This window comes from Delphinapterus leucas, chromosome 6 (genome assembly GCF_059928025.1).
Source record: "Delphinapterus leucas isolate spDelLeu-1000000601 "Yukka" chromosome 6, BTC_Dleu_Yukka2, whole genome shotgun sequence".
NCBI lineage: Eukaryota > Metazoa > Chordata > Mammalia > Artiodactyla > Monodontidae > Delphinapterus > Delphinapterus leucas.
In genome coordinates this window covers 84,361,679-84,383,955 of record NC_143134.1, presented here as the reverse complement: position 1 = coordinate 84,383,955, position 22,277 = coordinate 84,361,679, and the positions used below count along the sequence as shown (strand labels likewise).

Here is a 22,277-nt window from a genome sequence, read left to right as displayed (position 1 = left end):
AAAATGGAAAGGCCACGTACCCCAATGATGGCGTTCAGTTCTGCCATGGTCACCTGCTTGGCCCGTTCCACAGCCTGCACCACTTGTTGCTGGTGCTATAAATGAAGATCAGAAACAGAATACAATTATTTGTTTTCTAGTCAGTCAAGAACAGCTTTTCCTAACATGTCCTCTAACTTTAATTACATGCAAAACAGGATTCAGGGGTCTCCATATTTCAAATAAAAGCTCTTGGGTGGTGGATGACTAAATGTCTAGGGTACCTCTGTGTCTACAGTGCTGAGAAGTAGCTGGACATCCAACTGCAGGGATCATCCCTGCGCTCCCATGAAAGATGCTCCCTTACAACTGATAGAAGCAACTTAAATTTTACTTTCAAATCAGTGGTGCACTTTGACCCAACATCTTCCACAAATACTAACAAAACAACACAACCCATCTCACCTGCTTTCTTTGTCTTTTTCTCTGCCACTTACATAAGACATGCTTTGAAAATATTGCCTGCAAGTACTTACTAAGTTTCCACCTGGTATCTGTTAGAGAAGACACTAGAAGGACATATAGAATTCAACGTTTACATTTCTTCTGTAAATGTGAAAAAAGCGCTAATTTCATTCCTGTCATTAAGGGCTGCATATTTAAAAGATATTAAAAATGTACAACTCTTGCCAGCAGTAAAGTTTAAGGACCTCAGGTATTTTTTTTTTAATGCAATAGGAAAACTAAAACCTACAAGTTTCAGTTATTTTTCTTTTGAAAACTTAGGATGGACAGCATAGGAAAATCCCTCTGACCACGATTAAGTTCTAAAGAGAATAAGCAAGATCTGATTTTAATAATTTTAGTAATATCAGAAAAATTAAATAGCACAGAAGTCTCTGCATGAAGGCACTCACATCTGGACACACACAAGTGCTTAAACAGTACCCCCAAAATGTAAATATTATTCCCAACTAAATACACTTGAACACTCTAGTACATACACACTCAAATTGAGTCTAAAATAGGTCCTCTTCTGTACTTTTTTCAACTTGGTTTAGTGAATGAAGAGCCAGAGACTGTGCTGTGAAACAGGTACTCCTTTCTGGGGCTGGGAAGAGTCTTGTTTTGGTTGACCCCAGCTGAGAAATGTACTAACATTCTCTGATTTGAAGTGAGTACGAAGCTCAACTATCATACTGCTTAATACACAGAAAAGGCTAAGCCATCAGTTACATGTGCAATTCCCCTCGACACACCTGGTACTACACTGAAAAGCCCCCAAATATACAGTTACTGGGATTAACTAGGGTGGCCACTATTTCCACTTCCCAGCTCTGTAGGGGTAGTGGGGGAGGTGATGTGGGAAAGGAAACTGCTTTAAATTAGTTTATCTACATGCGGTGTTTTCACCCTTGATTTCCTAATAGAAATGTGTATTTTATGCCTATTAATAATGCAAGGAAAACTGTCAAATGACAGATCACTGCATTTTACACTTCTAATGGACCCTGATCATTATACCTTGATTATACTCTGATATATCATTATACTCTGATCTGTATACCTTGATTTTTTTTTAAGAGTCTGTTTCAGAACAAGGGCTTCAGAAGCAATCCCCAAAATCTTTATAATAGATATCTCCAACCATCCTTACTCTTTAATAAAATATTTACCGAAGTGAAATAATTCATTTTCCTCTTTCTCTGAAAGTAAAAATCCTAAAGATTCATGAAAACACTAGAAGGAACAGAGAGGTATAATCGATAAAACGGCCAGTAATAGCAGTTCTCTCTTGAAGCCAACCTGACCATGTATGTTTATTGAGCATCTACCATGTGCCAAGCACAGAGCTCGTGTTTAGATTTAGGACAAATCTGGTTGTCAGGGTAGTGAAAATTAGCAGTACTTGGAAAGCAGAAAAAACAAACAAACAAAAAACATGTAGGACGACTCTGGGAATTATCTAATATTCAAAGTGAGTTTATGGACAAGTTTTTATGGAATTTTCTACCTTTTACTTTTCCAACACTCAACAATGGCTGCTCAAAACTTCCATGAAACTGAAAGCCAAAGAAACACATGTACACTTATTCAACACGCATACCTCTCATTCCATTCACGCATCCATTCGTTCAATTAAAGTTTTTAAAAGCTCTTACTCTCCGCCATTTCTGCATATTACTTAAATACCTCTCCATATTACGGAAATCTCATCTACTTTACATTAAGTATTCAAAGAACAGTTCCATGAGACAGAAATGCAGAAAATACATCTAGTCAGGGCCTTTCTACCATGAAGATCGCTCAATTCTTGCTACATAAACTAGATTCCAACTGCCAAGATGAGCAAAGATGCCTTAGGCAGTGGGGATATCTTTCTGACTTGGCATTAAAATCAGGTACATTTACTGAGAAAACCAGAAACACACCAGTGAACCGTTAACACTGACATCAGATGCTTTTATAGAAACTCTTGCTAAAAAGCTAAAATGACAATGGAAGTCATGACTCAGCTCCTTCCTTTTCTCTCCTGGCAATGGCCATGGGCTAATACCATATCTGAACTTTACCTGTAGTTCAGGATTTTATTTCCCTATTTCTGCTTACAACCGTGAATCATGTGGTGCTTAAGGACTTTTTGAACGGAAGCTCCCTAAGGCAAAGCATGCCTCCTCCCCCCTTGTGCTCTGAAAGCACCAGAAACACTCGGACATTGCTCACTCAGCCACAAGTAACACTGTACCACACACTGAAGCAGCATGAAGAAGGGCAAATGATCCCAAAAGCAAAAAATGAACACTAGGAGAAGAAGCCCTAAAGTACTCTCGCAATAGGACCCAAAGAGGCATTGCTCTTCCATTTTCAAATTTCAACATATAAACTCTCTGACTCAGAAAATCTGGCAAGTTTTTCACATCTTCTTAGAACCGTGAAGGCTTTCCCATGAGTCTGCCGTCTCTTCCCCTTCCCCATCCGCCCCTCTCCTCCCGCTCCACCCACGTCTCATTTCCTCTCCCACTTCCTGCTGGTCTCCTCTGTGGCCTCACCACAAGTGGTGACAGCCACTCTAGACCCGGTAAATCTGCAGGAGGAAGAGTCCTGTGGCCTCTCTCATTGCTCAAGCTGCTCACTCAGATACGAGTTCCCCGTCTGAACTTTCCACCAGCACCACCAAATAAAGTGCCACTAGGAATACATTAATGAGCCAAGGGTCTCTGAGAGAGGGGCCTCTAACTGGGATTTGGAGGAGAGAAAAAATTAAAGAAATAAAACCTCAAATATGTATTCTTTAAAATACTGTGACCTGTAATTTTAAAAAATCCAAACGAACGGACAAAAAACCTAGATTCTGATTATGGTTTCACGACTCTGTAAATTTACTAAAAATTACTGAATTGTACACCTAAAAAAATGAGTGAATTTTATGATGCATAAATTACATCTCAATAAAATACTGTGATTTAAGGAATACAAGCATGGTTGTAAAAAAAAAAAAAGACCAGTAAAATGAAAATCTATACGTTAGATCACTTGCCTACTTACTTTCATCATCGTAAAATTACTTTTTGCACTTGTTCAAAGTATTAAGAATATTTTTTTCCACACGCAAGAGACTAAAACAATATAAGCTTATGATAAGTCCAACAAAGCCTGCTGAGAAACTGGCATTAACAAACCACTAGAATATATATATACCTTAGATGTTGAACGTATGTTTCTCAGAAGAGACTACAAGGACAGTATCTGCCATGCCAATACTTTGAGGCATGGCAATAGATCTGGTACCTGTAATAAAAACTTTAATTTAAAAAACTTTTATCACAACTTACAATTTTTTAAAAAAAAATCCCTCTTATTGACAGGGGTAGTATAGGGGTAGTAAGGACAGATATGCAAAATGAACTAAAATTCTTATCCTGACATGTGGCAATGCAAAAGTGAGCAAGAGATAATGGCCCCCCTCCTTACTCAATTCACAGAGGGCGTCTTACAATACAGGAATGTAGGATTTAAAGGACATGGGAAGATTATTGGCAGGAACGGTCAGCACATTTCCTGGGGCATCAAGGAAAGGCTTTGTTTTCTTATTCATTCATTCAATTATTTATTAAGCACCTACTGTGTGCCAAGCACTGTGGTAGGAACTAGGATTAATGAACAAGACAGTGAATTAATAACATTCAAGAGGCTTTGTAATTACAGATGCAGGACAGTTTCCATGAAGACAATGACAGGATGCTACGAAATCACTCATCAGAGAAATATCTAATCAAGTCTTAGGGTTGGAGGAAGATTCCGTAAGGAAGTGGACCGGACAACTGAGACCAGAAGAATGTGCAAGAGTTCCGCGAGTGAAAAGCAGGGAGAAAAGAAATGGAGGCAAAGGGAACAGCCTGGATAAGGTTCCTGAAGGATAAAGAAGCTTGTCTATCAAGGAAGAGAAAGAATGAGTGGCTGGAGGAGGAGAGAAGACTGCTCCCTAACTACTTCCCACACGATTCTGTCTCTAAATTCTCCTCCACAGTAGTGCACCCTCAGGTATTTGAAAATGGCACAATGCATGTTTTCAACTTTCTCTATTCCAGGTTAAATATCCCCAGGTCACTGGCTTTAGGAGACTCGCTCATCCTTCCGGCTACTCCTCTGGCTGTGTTCAATGTGACTAGACACAATTTGATCCTGAGCAGATCAAATCCAAGTAAAAGCGTCACTCCACATCCATTAAGTCAGAGCCTTTTCCAGCAAGTCTACCAAGTTTACTAACACAAATGAGCTATAAATTTAACCAAAACTCTTTTAGTCAGTCTTTCCTAAATGGTATCCCAAGAAACGTTATTTAGGCCCACAAGAAATTAGGTTATTACTTATACAAAATACAATTTTAAAATTCACAAGGTGTAATTTGGCTAATACCTGGCAAACTGCTCGCCTTCTCAGAGCTTCAAGTCTCGAAAGAGGGTGAAGATGTATGCAGGCCTTTCCAAACAATTTTGGCTATGGAGCTCGGGATTAAGGCTCTCAGGAGACACCCTGGGAAATGTTGCCCGAGTCTTTCTCGTACTGACCATTTGGCCTTGTCTTCTTCATTCTCATTCATATGCAGGCAAGGCATTCTTCACTGATATGTCCAATAAGCTCTACGAGTCCAGAGCTTTCCAACAGAACTTTCGGCAATGCTGGAAACGTTCTAGATCTGTGCTCTAGCCACATATGGGTGGATATTGAACACAAAGTGTGGCTAGTGCGACTGAGAAACTGGATTTTTAACCACATTTAACTTGAGTTAATTTTAATTTAAATCTAGCTAGCTACTTATGGCCATGGCTACTGTACTGGACAATGCAGCTCTAACTTAAGGTACCTTAAAGCTTAAGTCCAGTAATAATAATCCAACCACTACCTAACTGAAAGTCAAAGAAATGAGTCAGTTTCTCAAATACACACTAATTTTTTTAGACACATACAGATAAGAGTTGGCACTGCTGCCTTTGGAAGGAGGCCCACATTTAAACCTGCAGAAAAAAGTTCTCCTTCCTGAGAACCATCTTTCATTTCCTGAGGGGAAGCAGGCCATAAGGATCTCACCAAATATCCAACTGTCAACCAAACACACGGCCATGCAGAACAAGTCAATCTGTCAGCCATGGAACTTAGGACAGGATTATGCTCTCTGATGCCTCACTCAGTATTGTGAGAAAAAACATTTTAAATGGAAGGCCGCCCAATGTAAAAATTAGAAAACTGGTCCGAATCCTCTAAAGTCCCACTCCAGGTGTTATTAGTCACTTTAGGACATTCCTTGGATACACAACACTGTCAGAACACATTACCAACACTGATGAAACGGCCCTGGCTGGGAAGCAGACGTGCCCTGTAAAGGCTGCTGGCCCTTAATGAATGATCTCAGGTCTTACGGGTGTCACTGCATACAGATCAGGGGATCTCTGGTGATTTCAGCCAAGCTCTCCTACATCAAACCATGTTCTCATAAGCCATTGATTCCTTACAAAGTTAACAGCAAGCAGTAAGACAAGTTAACCTGGTGCCATTATGAGGCGAGAACACTACCACCGGTGCATGTAACCACTGTATTTTGTTCATTTCCTCCCTAAGGCACAATATGAAAGTGACTGATCACATTTTTCAACTTCTATTTCATGATTATTCTACCCATGCAAAATGTGGTTCAGAATAATTCAGTGCCATATTAAGCCAGGTGCCAAATAAACAGCACTTGACATACAACCGTATCTCATAACACAGCGAAAGGGTTTGTTTTCCATCAAATTAAAAGGACCAAATTTATGCAAAGTCCAAAATAGAAGTTCATTGATTTGACTGGCTATCTTAGCCTACTGGAACTTAAATACACATTATCACTACTATGTAATTGTGTATTATTTTCTACTATTTAAATGCAATGTAGAACACCCAAATTAATCTACAGAATTCTGGAGAAAACACAACTACTACTCATTAGAAAAGCTAACAAGGCAATAAAAACACAGTTTTGAGTTAGTTAAAATTAAAAATTAAATTTGCACTAGAAAGAATTTAAGTTGGAATGTTCCCGTTTCTCTAGGTAAATATAAGAATAAAAGTAGAAAGAAGGCTTAAAATTTTCACTCCTAAAAATTCTAATCATCAGAGAACTTTGGTTAAATATGCTCAAAAGAAAGATTTGAATTCTTCTTTTTTCATTTGTTAATATTCACAGATGCAAGGCAAAAAGAAGTGCTCACTCCAATCTGGGCTCCTCCACAGCCTCCAAAAAGCCTGCTTCTGCTTACAGAACTCAAGGAACAAGAAAATTTAGCTACGGAATTGCAGAGGACTAGGGGAGGAGGGCAATATCCATCACCTCCTTGGCACTGAATGACTAGAAACTAGTTGTAACGACCTGCTGAAAACAAGGTTAAAGATGGATAATGCCATTTCTCCAAATCTAACGATGACCATGGGTTTGATAAATGGGAATTAGGAAGCCATTGGTCATAAGGAACCACTTTCTGTTCTCTCACCCTGTCCAGTAAGGTACATTCATTTCAGGTTACTTCAGGCTGTGGCTGGAAATGGTTTTAGGCCCAAGACATTAAAAATGGATCAAGTTTGATGCTGCAAAGCAATGAACCTGAGCTACTTTTTCTGAGATGTCTTAAAATTCCACAAAACCAAGAGTGACTTATCCAATATACCTTTCATGATTTGGAGGGGGGGCAGACTGTCAAAAATGTTGATCCCATTTTCTCCAGTTTGAGGACAAGACACACGCATAAAAGAGTATGTCTGAGATAGATGAGGGGAAAAGAACTATAACTTAAGGACTCACAAATGTCCCACTTATGAGAAGCAGTTTCCTTAACAATAACTTTTTCAGCTTCAAGCAGCATGTTCCTTCCAGCAAGTCTACTACAAAATATGGCAGTCCTATGAGTGATCTCCTATATTCCATCCTTCAATTGAGAGGGGTCTTCAAAAATCTTTGTGCTTTTAAAAATATGGGTATAAACATAAGCTGTGTATCTAGACCTAGATGGCCCACAGGACCTATCACTGTTCATGGGGGTTCCTTTTCACCCCCTGTGCATGTATGAATGATAAAGAATGCCTAATGGGTGACTCTTTCCCTACAATTCAGACCCTGGAAGAGGCTTCTATAACAAGAACTTTGCATTATTTTATATTTTACGTGATAGATTAAAATACAAGTTGTGCTGATTATATAGTCAGAGCTAAAGTTTGTCACATAAAGATACACCACTGGGTCAGTGTGACTTCCCTTCAAATCAACGCTGGTAATAATAATAATGCTCACTATTTTTATTTTGTGCACAGCACTGTGTCTAGAAGCAATTGCTAGCTATCCCTTGATATCCCTTCTCTTACATTAGTTTAAGTTTTAGGTGGGCACACTCAACGAAGACTACATTTCCAAGTCTCCCTTGCAGCTAGCTATGGGCAAGTAAGTAGGCACTGGCCACTGCAAAGCGAGCAAACAATGTGAGCATCACCCACACCGTGACCTTCAAAGAAAAAGCGCAAGTTCTCTCGTCCTTCCTGCTGGCTGGGGCAGGACATGGTGATGCTGGGGACGATGAACGTCAATATATAAGGAACTTGAGTTTACAACATCGTGGAGTCACCAAATTAGCTACAGCTGCTTCTATGCAAACTGTTATGTAAGAGGAAAACGAACTTTTATTTTGCCTAAACCACTGTTCCTTTAATCTCTGTTAAAGCAGCCTAATACCCAGCTAGGTCTTTCACATTATCACTAGTCCTCATATAACAACCCTGTAGTGCAGGTATCCCATTTTTCAGATGAGGAAACTGCAGCCCAGAAAATAAAGTATTGCGTTCAACATGATAAAAGAAGCAAGTGGCTAAGCCAGGATTTGGTCCCAAGTCTGCCTAACCTCAGGCTCTTATCACACTGCCTCACACATAACATAACTCTTCCAATGAACTCTGCTCCTTGTTAGGGGAGCAACAAGTTTCTGAAAAATACAAATGGTACTCTGAGGAAAGAAGGCTTTAAATTATCACGTAATACGTCACCATCGTGTAATACATTACTGACCTACAGCCTATTAGGGGTTTGAAGTTCTCAAACATCTTAAGAAAACCTTGTTAGTCACCACAAACCATACCCTGCCCATCTCAAAAATAAACTATTTTATAACCCAAGGGAAAAAAAGTACAAAAAGCACAACTGTCCTCAAAAAGCACAACTGTCCTCTAAGTAAGACCCTCAGCTAGTGCCCAACATTTAGTTAATGCTTAATCTAACAGCATAAGACAATACTTACAGGCTTTCCAAAAAAATTAAATATTCCTGCCCTTCTGAAAGATCATCTGTGTGGAGCTAACCACCCACTGTTGCAAGCAGCCCCTGGAGCTGCGAGCCTAGCTTATTTCACAGGAAGACCGCCAGCCAGCCCGCCCATTCACAAATATTACCTTCAACTCTTCCCAGTTTTTGACCGAGTCCCTCCCTCCTCTCCAAAGGTCTTGGGACCCAAAATAAGCTGGAATAAAATTCATTTCCCAGAAAAGGTTAAAAACAACAACAACAAAAACTGGCATTTACTATCCAAAGTGCTTTACATTTTAATACATATAGTAAACATTGTAAAAATGGGGTTACTCTCACCATCTACAGGAGTATTACAACTCACAGATCAACTTTCCCAATATAAAGCCAGTAAGATGCAGAGTTGGTCTGATTCCAAGTTAGCAGGAACACTGTGCCTTGCTGCCAGGGTGTAACAAGTGGTGCATAGTTTTCAATCTACAATTAGAATCGCCCTAAAGGTGTGTTCCTGGAAAGGGGGGCTGGGGGGCACTGGAGATAAGTCAGTACTTATTGGCATCCTTCAATTCTGCTGAGTGCTCACTAAGGTCTAAGAGTCTACACGCTATATCCTGAAATCGTTGATACAGAGCCCATCCACACAAACTACTTGTAAAAACAAAACTAACTCCAACTAAGCCACCAGGTACTTTGAAAACAGCCAGTCCCCCAACCAGACTGAGAAATTTGTTTTTTTAGATCACAATGTGTGTAGAACACAGACCCCATCCAAAATCACTGTGTCTTCTGAGGCGAATTCTACAGCGCAAACACCTTGAAGAGTTGTCATGTTTTGGATCTTTGCTTGCTGGTTGGGGAGAGATGGGCGTTTGCTAAATTGGAAAATTAATTTTGGGAGCTAGAAGAGAATCACCCTTGAGGCTACCTAATATGCCTCATGGAGATTTTTAGCTAGTTCACAGCCCTGGGTTGTTTTAATTGATACTTTTTCCCCCTATAAGCACAACAGAGAGGAAGATAAACAATACGCACTCTTCCAAAGGGCAATGAGTAGAAAGGGGAGGGAGGGCTGGCTCCAGGTCCTCTCAGAAGGGAACTCTGGGCTTCTCAGAGGCTGCTGCTGCAGCTCGTACTACTGCCAGCCAACCTCAGGAGCCACTGGTTACTATGTGCTAAGCTGCACCAGACAATCCCAGGGAATCCTCACAGCAATCATATGCGTTCCATGCTATTATTAACTTCATCCTACAGATGAGGAAACTGAGGCTTAAAGAGGCAAATCACTCGCTAAAGGTCACCCAGCTTAACTAGGTTATAGTGAGCCATGCAATTTGTAACAGGGAAGCCAGGACTCGACCCAGATGTGACTGTCATCATCCCTGGCCATCTCTTGCTTAGGGAACTGCCAACAGGAAGTTGGTTAGAGTTCCTCCTCAGCAAAGGAGACCTGAAGTGAGACAGAGAAGAACTTCCCATTTACTGCTTTGAGATTTGCCTTTTACAGAAGAAATCTGAGGGCAGCAGAATTCCGAAAAGTCTTACCCATCCCTAGAAGCCAAAAGCAAGTGGGAGAAAAGAACAGCTTCAGACAGGTGAGGACTCACTCACTAGGTTTCTCTAAATCCTGGTTTTAAGGATCCTGTGAAATTTTAAGAACTGTAAGTGACAATTACTCACTTAACGAAAAGAGTTGGCAATGTCTTTGTTTAAAGCCTGGAACTTTGGAAGTGGTTGTACACAAGTGCAATAAGCACATCACTAAAACAGATATTGGCTATAATTTTTTTAAAGTGTTTTGGTGAAATCTAATAGGAAAATACTTTTCTCTGATGTTACATACATAGACACACTTCGAGTCCTTGAGCTACAATTATACAACTTACTTCCCCAAAAAATGTCTTGCAGTTAAAACTAAATTTGTTCAACAGCTGTCATTCAGTACATATTTTTTTAATTTTAGAAACTGTGGTACACTAGACACAAGCAATATTAAGCAGGTACATTAGTCAGCACATGGGAGCGAAATTTAAAATAGACTTATCTAGATGTCTGTAAATTTACTTCTTGTTCCTGCCAAGCTCCAAAAAACCCCTCCAACCACTGTCCTGTAGCTTATGCACTAGTCTTCAGGAAATGTTTTTCTTTTTTCTAAATACAATCATTTACCTTTTAAATAAAAAGATTTTAAAATAAATTCTAATGCCGCAGCTGCCCTTCTGGCAGTGAGACTGTCACACAGAGAGCCAGTGTTAAAAGATCAGATTAAGAGCCTTCAGTCCTAGCACCAAGTGACGCTTGCAGCCATGCAACAGTGATTTTGCATGTCTCTGAAGAGACAGGAAATAGAATTCATCTTCCTCTAATAACCTGCCTCCTGCCCTCCCTCCAGACTACAGTCCATCTGCCTCAGGGTAGAGGCAAGTAGTGCGATGCTCACAGAATGCCCAGAAGAGGAAACAAGGTGGGCAGCGTTCAGACACAAAACATCCGAGAGGCCCGGACTGGACGGGGCAACAAACATGTCTGTTGCCCACACATTAAAAGATATACACACACCTTAGGAAACGAAAAAACAGAAGAGCCAATTAAATCCAAAGCAAGCAGAAGAAAAGATATACACAGCATCAGCATTTAGAAAACCACGACACAGGTCATCCGTTACACATGTCAAGGATTTCAACCAAGAAATGTCAAAAGTATTGGGGAAATAAACAGTAAGTAGTGACATTATGGTGCCTATCCTCCCAGCTTAAGGCAGAAAAGGAGTTGCCAGTACCTCCCCACGGCTTTCCTCCACAGGGTGCGACTTCCTTAGCCAATTAATTCCAGTTTAGCCTTGCTCAGCACCACTACCATTACAGTCTGCTCCTACCGGGCCTGCTCACACAAACGACATAACTCATGTGGGAAAACGACCTACTGGCAAATCAGCTAGCTCCACCAACACCCCAAGATCTCCCCCCACATCTGAACATAAGCCCACAGATCCTGCAAAAATGCCATGGGAATAAGCTGTACTGGTGATTATGTGTAGGAGTCTGTGTCTTCAGAAGCCTACAATCTAATACTCCCCCAGGGAAAATTCAAACTTCTCCCTCTGCCTTGGGGAACAACACCTCAGCCTGGTCACAGCATGGTGGGTTACACATTCTTCCCATTCACCACCTCCATAAAGCAGAGCTGCTTAAAGTAAGAAGAAATACACGCTGGTATGGATCAGGCAAAGGGCAGCCAGACTTCTAAAGAAATGCAAACACGCCCCTTGACTCTCCTTCAGCACTCCATGTAATCTAGTCAACAAGCAAATCCTGAGTAGAAATAGGTAAATGGGAATATAGTGGGCAGTGGTTTTGTGGTCACAGCTAAAGGACGAGAAAGACATCCTTTGTTGTTTGTGATCCAGAAGAGCATTTGAGTTCAGGATATTAACTTAGGTCCATGGTTTGTGAATATGAGCGCCGCCAAAGGATATATTCCCATGAAAGTTCCTCATGGTTACTGAGGTCTAACCCAGCTCAGACCAGATAAGAAGTCAGATAGGGATCCACATATCTATAACACACAGGAACGCTCCAATACCAGCTGCATGCTAACCTCAGCGCATGCCCACTGGCAGGCAGGCGGGTGAACCGTTCTCCTGAAAAGCAGTGACACAACTGAAGGGAAGGAGGGAAGTGCCTCGGTGCCTTCCAGCCCACAACACCAAGCACTGTGGCTGCAAGACGTGCAGCTATTCCATTTATTAGCTTCTTCCTTCTCACAGCTGATCTTACCTGAGCAAATGAAGGATTCAGTAGTCCAGAAGCAAAAACTCTCTCTCTCCAGCTGGTGCGCCTAAACTTTGTAACTACTAAAAGCAAGCAAGCAAGCAAGCAAGCAAGCAGAGGAGGGGAAAAAAAAAAAAAAAAAAAGCCACCATGCACTAGAAATGCACCTCCTCATTCCACCATGTATGCACCTGTGGGCAGCGTGCACACTTCCACTAGTGGGAGCAGAAGCAAGCAAAGTGAGCTGCACGTGGGGGCTTGGCGAGGCGTGAAGTCTGTGGTACTCAGAGAAATGAGTCCACTGAGTCCATCTTTTGTGTCTTTTTCCCAAATGCAACCACAATATAAAGACTTCATCAGGTAATAAGAAGTAACTTTTTAGAAGTTGCTAGCCAAAAGTTACATCAGTTTGTTTACTATGTAAAGGCTTTTTGATATATCTTCTGGCAACTCTTAATGCCCAGTGACAAAAGTATAGAACAAGCTCTTGTCTTCCGGGCAATTTTTCAATCTCCCCTATTAGATGCCATTATGACAAAGTCATAATTCTGAGCAACACTACATAGTCCAATGACAGCAAAAGATTTAACAACTGAATTTTGCTTAGCACATTAGAAAATACTCCATTATATAAATACAATTATATTCCACTGAATGTTAATAAGGTGTAAAAGTTGGAATGCGAACACTGTATCTTAGAAATGTGCAATACAAACACCAAGAGACAGACGAGGCCAAGGAGTCAGTTTTATCTGCAAAACCACTGAAATGGTACCTTCCAGCCCAGTGCTTGAAACCAACTGCCTTACCTCTTGGGACAGGAAAGGAATGACTTGTGCACAGATAGCATTCAGCCTCTTGACAATCTCTGCCTGCAAAGAAAAGAAAAGAAAAGAAAAGAAAAAAAAAAAAAAGGAAAGGAAAGCAATAAAGAGAACAGTCAGCTGGTTACAAATTCCCGAAATATTAACAGGATGATATTAAAACACACTTTATATTCTGACTGGCGGATTTCCTAAGGAAGAGGAAAACTCTCATCAGCAAGCCCATTAAAAGGAGGCAGTGACAACAGTGCCACATTAATAGCACAATTTATTAACGAGCATTCATCTTAAAAAGTCAACCTTCAAGCACCAGGACAACATAGAAAGGAATTTAATTTTCATGACTGGAAATCTGCTTTCAGAAGCCTTCAACGGGACCCTTGTTCATTCTAATGTGGTTTTACATAAAACCTTGCGTCTTTTAAATTTAGACGGTAAAGATACATTCTTCCCTATACCCCAACTTCCCTCACCTAATAACTCACTGGAGTTTGACATTTGCAGCCTTTGCTTTATCTAAACACAGGCACTGAGATTTCATGAGCAAGTCCCCAACCTCCTTAAAGAACAGCACCCAACCAACTCAGGTGAGCTGACTACTTCAGATTCTTAGTTATAAACTGTTGGGAAATGGCATGTTTTTGTCAACCATTAAAATTTCCAAATGTGTCCCACCAGGGTTTTCAGTGTGCAGAGGTTTAGAACATGCTAAAATCCTCCTATACTTAGCAGAAAGCAATTATTTATATATGGTGACTAACCTCGGGAACATTAATTACCATTGTACTATAGATCTGCAAAAGTCCCAATAATGTCAGATAATAGAGCGTATTCTCTATTAATTTGGTAAGCGTTCAAATTTTAGACAAATAGGATTCTATAGTAAGTTAAAAAAAAAAAAAAAGAAACGCCACCACTATGTTTTCTTTAAAAAGCTACTCAGGGGCTTCCCTGGTGGCGCAGTGGTTAAGAGTCTGCCTGCCAATGCAGGGGACACGGGTTCGTGCCCCGGTCCGGGAAGATCCCACATGCCACGGAGTGGCTGGGCCCGTGAGACATGGCCGCTGAGCCTGCGCTCCGCAACGGGAGAGGCAACAGTGAGAGGCCCGCGTACTGCAAAAAAAAAAAAAAAAAAAAGCTACCCAGAACTTCACCTTAATTTACATTATCAGATGGCTCCTTATATACTTTAGTACGTGACATGTAGACAACAGGGTTTTTACACGCATATACACAAAAAACCTTTTTTTCCAGTTTTATTGAGATATAATTGACATATGGCACTCTATAAGGTTAAGGTGTACAGCGTAATGATTTGACTTACATATATACTGTGAAATGATTACTGCAGTAAGTTTAGTTAACATCCATCAAAACAGCTTATTTTTTAATGATGGAGTGAGGAAAAAGGAGAGGCAAGAAGTGATGGGAGACAGAAAACATAAAGCAATTACTATTCCTGAGACATTCTTAATGTAAATTCCATCCAGGGTCAGTTCCTCATTTTACAGGAGGACAAAAATTCTCCCTTTTCATGCCAAGTCATTACCAGAGTGACAGCGACACTCCACTTGTGCAATCTAGGTTTCCTTCTTTCATCAGCAACCCTTCTGACTCTGTGGCTACGCAATCTTTTAAATACCAGCACCTTAAAAACTTTGCCAGCCAAGAGAAAACACAAATTCACCATGAAGTTTCAAACCTAAGCTTTCCCTTCCAGCCTGCATTCCTAACAGGATGGACAAAAACCCAGTACCAATAAGCAGCAGTGAATAAGGACCCAGCCGTGCTGACCTGATTTAATTTACTGCCCTGGCCCCGTGGAGCATTTAGCTATCCTTTAAGAATGCTTAAACCACCATGAAAAGCTGCAACGGGAATCACCAAACCACTCTCCACCTGGACCGAACATACCACAGTGGTTACAGGGTGAAATTCCAGTGCGAGCTGAGAAAATAGAGCAGCATGCACCAGACTGAAAGCACTAGTCTCAGAGGCATTTGGTTGTTAAGCTTTTTGTAGGCAGAGGTGGAGGGGGAGAGAATAAAAGATAATGAGATACTTTGGGGCAAACCAAACTGATGATTCTAATGCTTAGAACCATCTGCCAAGCATATTTTCCTCATTATGTTGTTTACATAAATAAAATAGTCCCTTGCTAGGAGGGTTGAAAAATGTGTGGGCACATAAGAAAACTGAGTTCTCTAGTTTGCCTACATAACCCAGGCAACAAAAACTACCCTAAGGAAACTCACTCATCTGTCAAAATAAAGACCAAGAGGTACTTATTTGGCTCCTTTAATGTGGGGCCTAGGCCATGTTAAGTCTGAGCAACTATGAAAAAAAAATCTACATTTCCTTAAAAATAAATGTAGAAAAGCCAAAAAGTCGCTTTATTGACTCATGTATGTTAAGATACATACATAACAGAAAAAAGGGGGTAGAAACCTTCCAAACTTTTTCTTTAAAGGTCTCCTTTTGTCTAAAAGACTTCTTAATTTCTTTAAGTTGTCACGCCAACGGATTTTCCTGGTCAGGCTAATTGGCAGCAGGGGGGTAGGATGTGTGTGTGTGTGTGTGTGTGTGTGTGTGTGATTTCATAAAATTAAGCGGGTCATTCCTCACTTTGAAAGCTAAAGTTGCCTCGGAAACACTGCTGCTTCCATGGGCATCTAATTTTGCCTCTTTTGTCCCACAGGACCCAGCTTTAGGGAGGCCATCATTTATTTACAGGCCTTTCCACTGGGCTTCAGCGATCAGCCAATAATACTGTGGACACACACTTCTAATGGCCTATGTTTTGAAACTGAGTCTAATCTAATGGCTGGGGCCCAAACTCCTTTTCTAGCACAGCCATTAAAGGATGTAGGTTATTGCTGTTGTCACCACTGATATTTGTCATTGTAATGTAATTAGGGCCCTAAAATGATGCATTACAGCCCTTGGCACAGCTTCTATTAAAATCCTTTTCTTCTGCTCACTGAACTGCGACCTGCTTTCTGATGAATAACAGACAGACAGCTTTAGGGTAAGGAGCAGATTCATCAAAGAAGTATTTTTCAGCTTTGGGGAAAGAGAGGGGGAAAAAAGGCAACCTAGGAGGAAAAGCACCAGGGGAGGAAAAGACACAATATACGTTTGAATTTCATCTGACCACTTGAAATTCTGATTGCATCTGATGAATCTTGCTTAGACAATATATTTCCCAGTCTTCGAATCACATGGTTAATCAGGGCTCTAATCTGCTATCCATCAGCCTATGCCAGTGCTGTAGCTTCCAATCAAATTTATAGGTGATGTGGCTCATGCATCCCTGAGCAAGTACATTCACAGCCCATTTAAACAGGCAGAGATTCTGAAATACAGCTGTGAGGGTTACTGGATGTTATCATGGTATTCAATGCTTTATGGAACTGCTAACTATTGCCTTCAGATGCCCATGATATTCCAAAATAGGATTAATGGCCTCCATAAAAGAACAACTGTTCATGCCAAAATATAACAAAATGATTGTTTTTGCAGCCATAGTTTGTTAAATACATTAACAATTTTGACACTTCTATTACGTTTTCTTCGATCCATCAATATATTCATGAAAAAGAGAAAAGTCCCACACATACTATTTTCCTACCCTCAATTCACTACTATTCTAGTTCCTCCTTCTATAATGTCCCTCCTTTATGCCATCCTCCAATAAAAAGAACCAATAAAAATAATGACCATTCCACTTAAAAAACAAAAAACCTGTTTGGGCAAAATTTTTTAGAAAAAGGCAACTTAACAAAAGAGGCATTCTATGAAATCCCTTGGTTATGCACTTGGCACCTGGCACATGAACGCGGACAGACTAACCGACCCCGAAGTGGTGACGGCCAGTGGACTAGCAGCATGACCGGTTAAGTGATGAAACAGACAAACAGCGAGAAAAACCATTTATCGTTTTTTTCTTCACACTCCAACTCAAGAATCATTGCAAAATTTATTAACTACCTTGCATCATGGGAAAGTAATGTCACACACTGAAAAGAATGCCACAGTTCAATCCCTTCATTAAAAAGTAACAAATACTAAAGCACACAATATCGGATATTTTCTTTATTACTTGTAACAAATTAGTTATTTAAGTAAGACAAAAAAGTAGTTAAGCCTACACTTTTATTGAATTACATCCCCTCAAATAGTCCTAATAAAAAATCTAATTTTTGATTATTTCTGCCTATGACTTCCTTAAAAAATAATTTTATTTTAATGACATAATAAACTTGAGAGAAAGTACAGATTACGTTATCGAAGACAAGTATCAAAAGCAATTGTTCGTTTAACAAATGTTTGTGTTTTTGTTCTCTCATCAAAATAGGAGCAACACTACTATATAGTATTGTTGAAATAAAACAGAGTAACAAAGCATTACTAAGAAACCATTTCAGTAGCCAATGGGGTGGGAGGGAGGGGCAAAAAACCTATTAGAGTTTCAGGAAAACATTCTTAAAGAATAACATTTCACAACTGATTTGTTCTTGTACAGCAGTTTCTTTGCCAGAAAAATGTTTTAAGATGAATCTATGTATAGTATTAAGTGTTTTATCAAGAACATACACCCATCTATTATATTTAAACACCAAAAAGTGAAGAAAAATTCCCACTTATTCTATCTGAAATGCTTTTCAGAATAAGTACAAATAAATCTTGTAACCCTCTCCTTCAACCCCCTTTTACCACTACAGAACCAAGACTGCAATTTTTTGTTTCAATCCGAAAATATCTTGATTTGTTCCAAATTATCTGAGAAACAGTACAACTTCTGGAACTGATCCTGCCTGTCCATAGATTAAAAAGTCAGAAGACTAATGAGAAATTCTTCCCAACTTAATAAAAATCCAGACTACACATAGGAAAAAATATTCAAGTAGTACTATTTCTCTAAACTGACAGCTCAGTGTTTATCTTGTCATCAAATTTCAACTTGACAAAAGAGGTAAGAACATGTAATAAATAAAATTCTTTGTATTTTTTTAAAAAAGCCAGACTGGAATAAGGCTTAGAGATTTAGATCAAAGGTACTGTCAAGCACCACCAGCAAGCTGGTAAACCAGATGCCTAAGTTATTTTGGTACAGGTGATTATTTTGCACAAAGTATTTTATACTGCTTAATAAAGCAATAAAATGAAGTAGTAACATTGTAAGAATCAATGTAATAGGACATCTATGAGTTCCCTAAAGGACTGATTCAAACTGCTAAGACTTTTTTTGCGATGTATTAAGACAATCTGTAAAAGCTCTCATCATCCCACTTCCTCTAACAAGAAAGAGACACTGTCTCAGAGTACTCAATTAGTATTACCTTGAATGATACGAAAGTGCCAATATTCAACCACTTTTTTTTTATCCACTCCCCCCCTCCCCGGTGAGTTTAACTAAAGCAATGATTATGCTGATTGTAATATCTCAAGCAATGTCAATCTGCTTTGTGTTTTGAACTCATGTTTATGCTACTTTACTGCATGCCAATTGTGCTTTTAAAGTGCCCAGCATGCAGTTATTAACTGCATATACTGAGGTATCCCACTTGTTTGTCCTAACAAGATATTCAGGTGCTACTGTTCATGGTGCTAGTGTAGGAACACACAGGATGATGTCTTTCCCAGAGAGTATCACAGAATACCTACATTTCACGAAACTATTTCCATCTATCCCCAAAGGTGAAGCTGTATTTTACTGAAGCATTTTTGCAATGGTTAGAAAAAAGGGTCCCTTCCTCTCACCTCTTGAGCTTTCTAGACCGTCTTTAAGGGAATTCCCAGATATTTGCGTATTATCCTACCTACATCTTCTGGGCTCTGGTTATTGTGTTTAACTACTGTTCCAAATGTCAAGAGTGATATTTTATCACGGTTGAGAATGACAATCATTTTGCCTGACAGACATCCAGTTAATACCCCAAGGTCAAATCATTCTGGTTCTCAAGTCTGAAAAACACTGGAACCAATGGTAAGGTTATACTCAGCTCTACCAGAGGGGTGGGGCAAGGAAAATGGAAAAAAAGATGGGCGGGAAAAGTGGGATGTCAGGAGTAGGGAAAGCAAACGCCTTTCTCTGGTGGACTTAACCCCAGCCTCTGCAGAACCAGGTGGTCAGAGAACCTGATGACCGAATACCAAGACACTCAGGGTTCTGCACATGCTCATTTCCTCAGCACTCCTGGGCCAGTGTATCACACAGCAAGCCCTGCCAGCTATTTTCTGATTTCTCTTCTCTCTCTGTCTCTGAATCACTTTCTTCTTTTCTTTTTTTTTTGCCCTACTCTTTCCCACTGACATAAATGTACAGGTGCCTTGAATGAGGATTTACAATTCAGCATTTTCATTCTCAGCAATGGTTGGAGGGCACAAATATTCCTTGTGCCCATAGCAGGCGAAGATATTCACCTTGGTTTCCCCCAAAATGATTTCAATGTACGTGAGAAATATCTGAAAACAGAGGAATTTGAATATTGGAATAAAACCAAAAAGAAAACAAAAACAGTAAAGGGTCTTACCAAGCTCTCATCAAGGACACCTATTCTCCAGGAAAGCAACAAGCCACCTTTCATACACTGAGAGCCATGCTCTACTTTTCAGTCTACACTCTTAGGTTGGGCTAAAGGCTTCCTTGTCTACTTCCTTCTTGTTTATCTCCATTTTTCAACAAATCTTCATCTATATCTATATTCCTCAGCACTTCCTTTTCTCTTGTCCTTTCAATTCTAGAATGACCTCTATTGGTTTCCTCTTCCTCCTCCCAATTACATAAAATGTCAACTCTTTGAAGCCATCACTGCCAAGGTACCCTTCCATCCCCTTCAACTGTTTTCTCTGTTTAATAAAACAGTCAACTCTTTTCAAAAGCAAAGTTTTGCTCTTCCGCTGTTTGCACTTACACCGCCCTGCCAAACACGTGCCCTACCATACAGGTCCCGACACAGTAGGCAAGTGCATCCACAGGGCCCGCCAGAGATCTGACCCTGGCATCAAAAAATGGGGGTGACCAAAGCCTGGCAAGGGTAAGGGAGAGTCCCTCTGCCTGGAGCCACCTCCCTCAGACCTCGTCATGGCTCACTGCCTACTCATCATTTCAGCCTCAGTCCACAGGACCCCTCCTCAGACAACTTCACTCAGCACCCTCTGGGGCTCCTTCTCCCTGTCACTCTCCAGCCCATTACAGTCTTTTCACAACATTCATAATCACCTGAAACTACCTCACCTATGTTTTTGTTTACATGTACTGGCGTAGTGCTTCTCAAACTTTCGTGTGCATACTAATCACTTGGGAATCTGGTTAAAAATCCAGCCTAGAGTGGGGCCTAAGAGTCTACACTTCTAACAAACTCCAAAGCGACACTGGCACTAGGGGTCTGCAGACCAACATTAGGTCTGCAGCAAGGTTACAGAGAATGGAGGCTCAATGAGGGCAGAGATAGATTTGTCTATACCCCAGTCCTGGTATGTAGAAGACACTCAAAAATATTTGTTGAGTGACCAGAAGAAACTGCAGTCCAGGTTCGGTGGCTGGAATCGCCTGAAATCTTTTGCAAGCATGCTAAAACTGTTTGGGAATAGTTATAGCACTTCAACCATAAAGGAATACCTGTCTAGAAGACCTGCTTATACTGATTTGGTCTGCTTACCTCTCCAACAACATCTTTTCTAGCATTTAGGATGCCATACTGCTCAAAAAGAATAATAAGTAATCACAGTGGGCCACAAAAGGAAATGCAAATCCACTCTGGACAATTCTTGACTGATAAGTAAATGATTAAAGCTTCCATTCTGAAACCATGGCAGGATGTGCGTTTTAAAAGATCATTTGCGAAATGCAAAGGAGATGCCTGCCACTCAACCTCCTTCCCAAGATTATTCACCAGATTGTGATCACCTGACCCACTGGAATTGGGGTATTTGTTAGAAGGCACACTGGGAGGGCACCTTGTATAGTGAGTCATGATAAATCTCCCCAACGGGATCTCCAGAGTGAATTAGTAATGGCTGAAGAGAAGGTCCTAGCCAGGGACCAGCACCCCTCACAGGTCTCACAGGAAGAGCGATTCCTGACAATTCCAGGTGTAGTGGGTCACAGGGGTTACACACATGAGCTCAAGTGTAGACCAGCTCGGGCATATCAACCCTGCTCAAAACTTGGACGTTTAGTGGCAGGATTGGGGAGCGACAGGCACAGCCACAGCATGAGGACCCCTAGAGAGAATATGCCACTGGAATCCCTTCCAAACAAGGTCCAGGAATTGCTGCAGCACCACACTCATGGGATCCCATGTATGGATTTAGATACGCGAATCCACTCCCCACAACCCCAGACAAACCTGTGTGAATATGCTCACTGTAAGGGGGTTCTAATAATTAGGAAGGCTTTACTTAGAATATACTACTTCCTTGCCTGTTTCTGTGGAGTTTTTCTGTCATGGGTGCAGTGTATGCCCCCACAGAAGTCCACTATCAACTCACTGATTCCTCACCCAAACTCTTTAGTGACTCACACAGGTACGACTCCTATACACTGGGAGAAGCTGCCTGTGACAGGCTGCTTAAGAAATTAAAAAAGAAATCTCACACCACAGACTAAGAGCTCTCTATAATCAGAAAAATAATAGCATTCTCCCTATCATCGGGCTCACATCTACCTCTGCTTGTTTTCTTCTTTAATACTTCATTAGGCAGTTGAGAAATGTAAAGGTGTAGAACACTACTGTCATCTATTTGTGCTCCTGAATTCCTAGTTACTTTTAAAATGTATATCAAGCTGCTTTTTACTGTGCAGGCAATTTAAAATTTTTCAACATGTGAACCTCAGGAAAAGCCAAAACCACGAACGTAATACTGCATTTCTGTCCAGTCAAC

General features: G+C 40.5%; 1 protein-coding gene across 14 annotated transcripts in view; it reads right to left on the bottom strand.

The window, feature by feature from the left end:
* The window catches only part of TLE4 (TLE family member 4, transcriptional corepressor), a 150,660-nt gene that overhangs the window by 103,613 nt on the left and 24,770 nt on the right, over positions 1–22,277 (bottom strand). For 6 of the 14 annotated variants that reach the window (XM_089913329.1, XM_022573451.2, XM_022573452.2 and 3 more), the window contains 2 exons: positions 13,374–13,436; positions 21–95 (listed from right to left, as the gene is read on the bottom strand). In XM_089913329.1, coding sequence (XP_089769455.1) covers positions 21–95; positions 13,374–13,436 — 138 coding nt within the window. Of the gene's footprint in view, positions 1–20; positions 96–3,678; positions 3,746–13,373; positions 13,437–22,277 lie in introns of those variants that run through there. The other 8 variants (XM_022573456.2, XM_022573457.2, XM_022573458.3 and 5 more) reach the window with 4 other exon arrangements.